Source organism: Centruroides sculpturatus, unplaced genomic scaffold (assembly GCF_000671375.1).
Source record: "Centruroides sculpturatus isolate CEXI.00-Female unplaced genomic scaffold, Cexi_2.0 scaffold682, whole genome shotgun sequence".
NCBI lineage: Eukaryota > Metazoa > Arthropoda > Arachnida > Scorpiones > Buthidae > Centruroides > Centruroides sculpturatus.
In genome coordinates, this window is record NW_019384880.1 from 202,673 (window position 1) to 212,956 (window position 10,284).

The 10,284-nt window shown below is 28.4% G+C and overlaps 2 protein-coding genes across 2 annotated transcripts in view; both read right to left on the bottom strand.

Moving 5' to 3' along the window:
- The window catches only part of LOC111631005 (ATP-binding cassette sub-family G member 4-like), a 21,248-nt gene extending 15,538 nt beyond the window's left edge, over positions 1-5,710 (bottom strand). Inside the window, exon 1 of the mRNA XM_023375189.1 lies at positions 5,489-5,710. The gene's annotated coding sequence lies outside the window, so the exon portion shown is untranslated. The remainder of the gene's footprint in view (positions 1-5,488) is intronic.
- A 2,788-nt stretch (positions 5,711-8,498) lies between these two features.
- Positions 8,499-10,046, bottom strand: LOC111631006 (ATP-binding cassette sub-family G member 4-like). Its single transcript, XM_023375190.1, has 4 exons — positions 9,546-10,046; positions 9,136-9,253; positions 8,854-9,043; positions 8,499-8,766 (listed from the first exon to the last, which is right to left on the bottom strand). The coding sequence occupies exons 1-4, from the start codon at positions 9,829-9,831 to the stop codon at positions 8,617-8,619; spliced, it is 744 nt and encodes a 247-aa protein (XP_023230958.1). The 5' UTR covers positions 9,832-10,046; the 3' UTR covers positions 8,499-8,616.
- Positions 10,047-10,284: the final 238 nt, after the last annotated feature.

Sequence of the window (10,284 nt, forward strand, 5' to 3'; positions counted from 1 at the left end):
CAGCTAATAATAATAATATTATTCTATTTATAAAATCAATACCTCGTTTAATAAAGAATTAAAACAAATATTAAAGCATAATGTGATAAATTTTTACACGATATTTATTTGTGTTGTAAAGATTTTTATTAAAAATTATTTACTTAATCAATTTGTTTAACTTTAATATTTATTTTTTTTACTTTTATGTATAGCTTTAGGAAATAAACTTGGTTCTTGCAAAGAACATTAATAATCGATTTGGTAAATTATATAAATGGTAATTACTTCCCCCGAGATCTATTCAGGCAATAACTATCAGGAATACTTACATTTATCATTTATTTTTGTGTAATTTTGTTCTTGGAATTAATTAAGCGGAATAAATTTCAATAAGAAAACCATTATTCTCTTTGTTTGCCTCGTTGTTTTTTTTAAAAAAAAATTTTCGTAAATTAATTTAAAAAAAAAAAAACAAGTTGAAATTTCATCAAAATTGTTTTTAAGTTTTTTCTAATTCTTTAAAAATAATTTTATCCGTAATATTTCTCATTAACCGTGAATCTCTGTCGATAAAGAAAATAATATCTCAGAAATAAATTGAATCTATATTAAAAAAAAAAAAATTTTGGCAACGTTGTTGCTAGACTTTTCCGGCATTTTTTACTTGTTTTCATTACTAATAATCGCTTTAACATTACCTTTAAGTCTTTAGACTGGTGTGATAGATATTAAAGATTTGGGGGGCCATATCTTCTGAACTAATGGGTCGATTTTCCTGAAAATTTCTAGAAATATTTCCCTCTAAAATACAAATCTATGTGCAAAATTTCAAAAAGTTTAAACAAAAGGCACAGGAGTTATCAAACTTTTAATTGAGAGAAAAATCGTGCCTTCCTCCACAAACACACACACTAAATCCATACATACAGGAAAAAAAACATCCAACTTTTTTCTGCATTTCTCGATATTTTAAGGTCTCATTAGTCCAAAAATTTAAAAATGTTTGAGGGTCATTTTTTGACGGATTACCACACTTTTCCCGTGTTATTTAACAGCTAGGAAAGTAATAAATTATGTAAGAAACTATTTAATTATTTTAAATAATAAAAATGGGATAGAAAATAATAAATTTGGCTACGAAAATGAATTATTCATATACAATATAAGATCAAAACTTGGAAATTGTTAAAATGATAAATATGATAAAAGTAAACAATGAGTAGAAGAAAAAATGATGGGAATTGTCTATAAGAAATGATAAATTCAATAGTGTAAGAGAAAGGAAGAAAATTCTAATGTTAAAAATGACAAATTTAAAGATAGAAATTCCGGAAACAACAGATTTGATTATATAGAGCATGAAAAGTACTGAAATAAATGACTAGGACCATTAATTCCTAATTTTAGAAAAGGTTGTAATATTAATTTCAGTAAAGTAACACAAACAAACTTTAATTATTCTTAACGTCATAATAAATTTATTTGCAAACTTTTACCAATTATTAATTGAAAACTTTATTCACTGTCCTACGAAAACATCATTAAAGTAGTTTCAAAAATACTTGTTAAGGTCAACACCGACTATTTATATACAAAAGAGTATAACGTACTGTACCTTGTTAGAGTTTGTGTTGGAGTTTAAGTTATTCGCTAGTGGAATCAATTAAAAGTGTTTCCCTTAACTAAACAGTAATTAAAAGTTTTGTACTTAATGATAAAGTCAGAAGGGAGAACATCCCTATTTTAAATAGAACTAAAACAGTATCTTGATGAATGGTAATTTGATTGTATCGATGAAAGAGTGAAAGTGAAAGAGGTGTGAAAACTGATAATTCTACTTAAGAATTTTCTATTATCAACGTATTCATTTTTCATTTTAATTAATTAAATTCATTATCACTTATTCCCTATTTAAAATTTCGTATTGTTTAATGATGGAACAACATTTAGATCATCTTTTATTTAGGAATATAAAATTCATTCAGATTTATTCAAAATTCAATATCTTTATTTATGCATATAAACTTGAATACATGTGAGATGTTCTACATAATAAGAATGACAACTGAATCATTCTGCCTATTTCTCTTCATAAATATTTACATTTTAAACTCATATTTTAAAAAAAGTGTATGATAAATAACTTATATTGTCTTTGGATTGCTTTCGAGACTTAGTTTATCATCGAACTTTGTTGAAAATCTTAATTAAAATAACATTAAATTATTTAAAAATTAAGATTAAAACTTTAACTAAATTAATCGTATTTTATCGACGAAGATATTAAATAGAAATCGTTCAATAAAATATTGAAAAACATTGAATTTTCTTGTGCATATGCTTATATTTGAGATAAATAAGAGCCTGGTTGATCGTCGATAAGTTAAGCCACTATAAATTCATATTATAGCATGTAATTTAAAAACAAATCTATAAACTATTTAACATAACATAGAATATAAATTGTATTTCATATTTCATATACGTATTCAATTTATTGTTTAAAAACGTATGAGATAAATTATAAAATAAATCCCTTGTCTGTATGAATTTCTTATGGATTTATTCAAAAGGTAGTTTTTTTTTTCATTACTTTTATAAACTTTTTTTTTTATTTTATGATTTATTTTTGACTGGGAATTTAAATATTTTCTATTTTTATAACTATAATAATATATTTTCTTCGCCGTTCTATTATTATTGATTATATGGAACCGGATCTGACGTAAATTTCTTCAGATCGAAGTGTGGTCACTCCCATCTGTCAACTGCAAGTATTACCGCAATTATTGATCACTCGAGTGGCTATCGTCTGTCATATGATGGGATTTCTGTCTCTTCTCATCTTGTTTAATTAACTGCTTGATTTTAGAAAGAGTCATGATACCGAAATTTCTCCTTTTAACCCGTAAGGTACAGGGGGTTCGATACTTTTCTTCTTTTGTTCTCTTATCGTGTTTCGAGTCCAGTAGTTTCAGATGTCATTTAGCCAACTCGATAGATGTTAGAAAGTTGTGGCGAGTGTCCAAGATTTTTGTTCTTTGACCATCACTTATAAGTGAGGCCATAGGTTAAAAATACTGTAATCATGGTTTTAAGTAGGAAAAAAAATAAAAAAATAAAAAAAAATAATACAGCTAAATAATTCGTTTCAAATTTCATTAAAAAAATATATAGGGGAGACCGGGGCAAGATCGGCATGTTAAGCTTTACTTAAATTTTGTGTAATAAATACTGCTGTTATATGATAAATATATTTTAGCTATTTTTTTCTTTCAAGTTTAACTCAATCACATAATAATCCGTAACAATTATTTAAGAGAGATTTATTTCCTCTTTCGTCTCACAAAATTTACACGTAGATTAAGTTATCAATGAATAATTAAACCATTCATCCCGTCGACTATATATCCAAAAAGACCTACTTTAACAGTAATTATGGAATTCATGTTAATTTCCTCTAACCTTTATTAAAATGTAATTTCGTCACGATTTCTGATTAATTTTTACCTTATAAATGTCATATTTCAATAATGTTACGTATTCCAATTTCGATAATGTTACGTATCGATCTTTGTAAATATGCAAAATTCGGCATTCGTCTGACGTCAACATTAGTTATTTTATCAATAACAAATGTCGAAATAATTTTACTTTCGCGACATTACGCTGAAGTAAAGCAGAAATTACAACATTGTCGCTGTAAAGGATTTTTTTTTTTCGTATTTAGACTATTTAGGTCAGAACGTTTCATAATTTTCGATCATCTATGGACATAAATCACGAAATTTAAACAGAATTTTAAAAAAGTAAATAGAAAAACAAAGATGAACTGTTATAAATTTTCAAATCCTCTTTAAATCTTCCAGTAGGTCCACTCGAGTAATTCCTTAACTAGGAGCATTAAAAATTTATCAATAAATTATAGGTTTTTCTCAATGTAGAGGATGTTGGAGAGAGAGTGGTAAACATCCTAAAAAACTCATTAACTTGATAACCCACGAGCCTACTTCCAAATGCTCTAAAGAAAAATACATATTCAAGGTCGACGGGTTTTATCCTGCACGACGACATGCCGTATACTTTTCCTTAATTTTTACAATGCTTCCAGCTTAAATAACAAGTAAAATATTATAAAGATGTTTGGAGCATTTTCAGAATTAATATTTCTGAAAAAAGTCCATTAATTCCATCGAAAGTTACCGAACTCCAACATTATCGAAAAAACCGATCTTTGATTTATATTATATAATATTTCAGCAGTTTAAACCCGGTAATTGTAATTAATTAAACTTAATTTACATAGCAAACAATTTCTTAACAAGTTCTTATATCAAGATCATTAAACTCGATACATATAATTATTTGCATAATGTACTGTACACACTACTTACCAGGACGTAAGGTAAGAAAAATCAATTTTAAACTTGTCTAAGAGGAAGAATCTCTGCCACGAGTTGTAGATTAGAAATTACCATATCACCCAGAAAGACTTTCACTTCTAATTAGACTGACATACTCTATTCACAAATAAACTCCTTACGGGATAATAATAAAGCGATTCTCGACCCATTCCTAACAATGTAATGTAGGGAAAAAAATGGGTCAGACTCTTTGCCTGGGGCATTTGGTTCGGAAGTTTCTTGAAAGCATCGATCCTCGACTTCACGTCTCTGTCGAGGGCCCTGTATTTTTTACTAGGGAATTTATCAGATTCTTATCTACAGGTTTGGTCTTTTCTTTTCTTTTCTTGTATTTTTCTCGCGCGAATTTATATCGAACGATCTTGGATTTCTCTTTCTAATTCCCGTTCTTCGCTGGTTCTCGACAAAATGATAAAAACTTTTCGATTATCTCAAGTCGTATATAAATGCCCGGAAAAAAGATTCATCTGAATGAGTCAATGAACCTCGAACAACCTAAATCTTGTGAGTTCGGTTAAAATAAACTTAACGGAAATGTTAAATTTCCTGGTATTCTCACTCCTTCGCTTACGTCTATGCAAAGAAATTGTGAATATTTTTAAAATTTCTCCTCCATGTTTTTTTAATTTTGCAAAAAAGAATAAATTTCTTTTAAATTAATTAAAGATAGACGAAGATTAAAACAATGGAATGACGGGTATGAATCGAAAGTCAAAGATGTAACTATTTTCTGTATTGAGGTCATCGAATGTAAGAAGTGCTGAGGATAGGCATATTCTGAGGAAGTGAATCCATAACTCCACAAGAATATCTGAGAAAAAACCTTGAAACTTTTAATAATTGCAAATGCTATTTTAACTATTGAATGTTTCCTACAAACACCGCTTTATATAAGAACCAGCGGGAAATAATTTCGGTATATTTTTGTTACAGGAAAAGAAGTTTTCCTGGTAGGAAAAGAACCTACTTACTTTCTCTGCTGCATTATCTAGTGAAAGTAAAATTATGTAGGAACTTTTCGAATCTATATCCGCTTTATCCGACTAGGAATTAAAATAAGAAAAGAAAAAGAAAAGACTTACCGATGTACTATGGATAAGACAAAGATCACAGATACAAAGTCACTCCCGTAATAAAGAAGACTGGGTTAATTCACGTAGTTTGAACGAACAGTTTTATCCGAAGGAATCTGACGTCATTGAGAGATACCCAGTCACAGACAACGAACGTCATAAGTAGTAAGTGAAGGGCATCGCGAATCAAAATTTTCCTGCATTCCCCATTCAAACTCTTTTTTCTAATGATCCTGTCAGATTCTTCATACCACGCATTTTCTAATTATTCCTTCATTCTTAGTCGATAAGATTTTTTTTATTTTTTATTTTTACTCTCTTATGAATATTCATTAGAATAGAGGATAAAACTGCAATAATTCTGTACGTTGAAAAAAATAATAATTACAAAATTTTCGCTGTAAAATACCACGCGATAGAGAATTTTTCTTACTTTTTACAAAGCGTGAATTGGGTCATTCTTGTGGTCAAGGTAGAAAGATTATTTTGTTACACAATTCGATTATAATTAAACAATTAATTTAAAGAATCTTTCTTATCAAATTACGGCAGATTTATAAGCTTATTAACCTTTTAAAATCAAACTTATCAGTCTTTGTTATTATTACGAACTAATACACCTTATACGATATTTTATATAAATTTAAGACTTTTCGAGTTGAAATGGTATAAAGTTTTCGTGATAATTATAATCAATTTGATCTTTCTTTTTTGTGTATAATAAATCTGGTTTATTGCTAGTAAATGAAACTTTTTACGTTGTACTTGAGTTTGTAATTAAATAAACAAGAAAAGTATTTAATTACCCTTTGTTTATGCAATATTTTAAAATGGAAATACTTTGCTAAGACAATTATAAGTTAATCAACAGTTTGTAACTCTATTAGATTATAAGATTATAATGCTTTCGCTCTCTATGTATATATATAAATATTTATGTAAGTTACAGATATACAGAGAGAGAGAGCCTTATAATAAGTCTTAAAAATAACCCATATATAAGTTATATATAGGATTTTTAAGGTTTTTAATATAATATATTGATACATATATATATATTGTAATTTTAAATATTCACTGACAGAATTTAAATAGTGAAGTTTATTGGAAATGAAAAACCAACACACCTCAATAACAATAAATTCATACCATAATCAAAAGAATGATTGAATTTACTAATAAGTTGTTATTATTATTGATTACGAATCAGTTAGTTACTTATTATGGTCCATTAAAATAGTATAACTTCTTATATGGTCTATTAAATCATCTAATTCCAGTAAGGTACACGGAGCTGGCTCTCGATCTCGACGTAGATCGATGAAATTAGACGTATCCTTTATCGCGATGTACCAAATCGTCTAACTTATTACCATGTTTGATTCGTTAAATAGGCTAATAACAGTGTGCTAAACTGTTTAACTCTTCAATTCGATATGTAAAATTGTATTTAACCTTTATAATTTTTCGATATAACTAGACAATGGATCGGCATTTATCGAATAAAACTTAAATGATAACTTTGATAAGTAGTTCATTATTAATACGAGTCCCATATAGATCTGTTGATTGTTTCAGAGCAGTGTGTTAATACGAGCAGATGAATACAAAGAACGAAATCCTGCTATATATGTATCAGGCCCTAAGGCCAAATATAATTATATAAAGTTTAAAAAAAGAATTATTTAGTACATTAAAAAAGTGATATAAAAAGACTCAAGGCTATGAGATGGAAAGTCAATCACCTTAATGTTTTCAGTGGTTTTTTTTTTTTTTTTTTTACTTACATACGATGAGGTCTACGTGTATAGATTGTTCAAAATATATAAAATGCTAACGAGTAAATACGTTTATCTACAGCTTTAATTCGGAATAAAGAATTGTTTATTTTTGAATAATACGACATTAAATTCGTTCATATATCATTAAAATATTTAATTGAAAAAAAAGTATGTATATATATTATTTTAATTTAATTTTTGGATAGAATACAGTAGTTAAATTTTGTATAGGAAATCCTTGATTTTTTTTAATAGGGTCGATATCTAATCTACGAAATTATAAAATAAATAACGTATATTTTGTTAGATTTCGTTTTCATTAGTAAAAAAGTTGTTAAAAATTTTCCTTCGGATACAATACAATAGAAATAGATTTTGTTAATTAACAATTTTTCTTTATTTCTAGTTAAAGAGAAAAATGACAAGCTGTCTGAATAAAAATTAAATTTATATCATTACTATTGTCTCACACGACGACAATNTTGTATTTTTTTATAATTATCTCTTAAGGTATGTTATTACTGAAATAGCGACTGTATTTTTTATTATTAACGGCATTTTTTACTGTTATATTAAAGAAGAATACTTGTTTAAAAAATATTTTACGTGTAACTGAACATCTTTACTGTTGCACGAAAACTAAAATCTAGTCAAAATTATTCGCATGAACATTCGTCTCGATATGCTTATCATATATACCCATAATTTGTTATAGTAGCAAATAATTAAATACAGATTGACAACACTCGTACTTAATGCTTCTCGTGGGCCCTAGACACTAAGTTCTCGCCAGACCTTTTTAAAGATACCAAACCGAAAAAATATTCTTATTTCAAATAAGTAATGGAATTCCGATTTCTTCTTGCACTCGGATCCATCTTTGTAGATCTCATGTATATTTTACAAAGCATATTGGCGTAATTTACTTTTTGTCAGAATGAAATTGTTTTGAGGCTCTTTATATTTGGGGCTTCACGCATCTATTTCTTACGTACAACCCTGGTAATACCGGTAATTAAATTGAACAAGTACTCTAAATATCACATCAAATCAACGAAAGACAATTTAGAATTTTCTTGCCAACCCGGCAATTCCGGATTTTGTTTTATTCATTTATTTTTAATTTTTTTCGTCCCGTTTCGAGTTATCTTTTATAGATTTAAACTGTAAGCGAGTAATTAAAGAGAAATGTTTGTTTTTTTTAAATTCTTATGCATAGTTCATTTGCATAACGGTTATGCTAAATATTAAGAAGGAAAAAGTATATAAATATCATCTTCCTGTATCTTTTTACAAAGAATCTATGTCGATATCTATATGCATAATTTATTTTATACATTCGTTTAAAATGTCTTTTTACCTAGTTGGCTCGTCGAAGAACATAACGGGTGGATTGCTAACAAGTTCTTGCGCGATGCTTAATCTTTTTTTCTGTCCTCCAGACAGATGAACGGATTTAGTTTTCTCGCATTCTGTCAAACCTAGCATCTCTATGACATCGGTCACCTGACAAAAAATAATATATTTGTTTATTTTTTTAAATTTTTGATTATTATGAAGATAGCATTCGTTCGATAGTTACGCTGCTAGTACCATTTGCTTCCTTTCTTCTTGGGATACGGATGAGGGAATTTTAAGATTTGCGGCCACAGTAATGGATTCCAGAACCGTTAAATGAGGTAAAAGATAATCATCTTGAGTAATGTAACAGCACAATTTCCGGAACATGTTCAGGTTTCTTCTTTGATTATTCACTAGGATTTTGCCTTCGTGTTTTGCATTCCTAAGAATAATAATTTTCAATTAAATTATAATGGGCATGTGATTTAATGAACATAATATATAATTTTAGGATTTTTTTTCCAAACGACGTACAAAAATCCACTTAGAATATTCATCAGAGTCGATTTTCCCGCTCCCGAAGGTCCCATGATTGCCGTCAATTCTCCCGACGTCACCAGACCCGACAGATCCTTCAAGATCACTTTTCTTTCTGTTGCAAAATTAAATATTGATCGTTAGCGATAAAATTACGAAAGTTTTTTGGAAAAATATTTATATAGATAAGAGAAAATATTTAATTATTTTTGTGTCTCCCACCAAGAAACAAACAATGCTATTGTTATGCACGTTTGCACGCGTTAACAAAACAAACTAAACACTCAAATAACAGAAAATTATTCTAGCATAAATTACAACTACATCTTTATGTTATGGCGTAACCTTTATTTTACGGGGGTTAAACTGTTTCCTGGAATTAAGAATTATTATGTATTTTTTTTTACCTTTTTTCCTCCATCCTTTGGAGACAGAAAACGAAAGATTCTCCCATGAAAGATCCACGGGTGCCTGCTGTAATTTCTTAAGTATTGGAGCATTGTTATTGTAGTCGTCTGGTGGTCCGTCGATTTTCGGCAGACTGATGTCGCTGTTTATGGACACGCTACCGATACTACCGTTCCTCTGGTATTTCTCATCGTCTTCTGTTAAAACGATGTTTGGTATTCCTTGATCCTGGGTGGATTGTAGCGAGGTCTGCGACAGATTGTGCACAGAAAGCAACTGAGCCATCGAGACAGTCAGAGCTTTTGATTCATTTAAGTGGAACACACCTGGAAATACATTTTTTAAAAATGGAAAGGTGTTTTTCTCGCTCGACTGCTACTTTATAAAACAAAAATATTAATCTAAGAATTTATATTTTACTGGTAAATTTACATCAAAACAGTTTTTATGGATACTTAATATATACATATATATATATTTTTTTAAATTTAGATTTAATTAATTTCTATTTTTCTCTTTAAGATTACTCGTTATCACTCATTAAAAGTGCGATTTCGACGAAAACGTTGAAATTTATAAATTAAAAGTTCAAATTCGAAAGATAAGTCAACATTTTAATATTTGTTTAACGGTATAATAATGTTAAAACAAATTTGAATCTTAGATTTACAGGTTAAAATATTCTCGAGTAACATCTAAATAGGGCGACGTCCAAAAATAAACCATATCAAAATTATT

Coding starts and splice junctions, on each gene's coding strand:
- LOC111631006 (XM_023375190.1), bottom strand. CDS start 9,831: ATGGCTCAGTTGCTTTCTGTGCACAATCTGTCGCAGACCTCGCTACAA. Junction 9,254..9,545: donor CAAAGGATGGAGGAAAAAAG/GTAAAAAAAAAT, acceptor ATTTTGCAACAG/AAAGAAAAGTGATCTTGAAG. Junction 9,044..9,135: donor AATATTCTAAGTGGATTTTT/GTACGTCGTTTG, acceptor TATTATTCTTAG/GAATGCAAAACACGAAGGCA.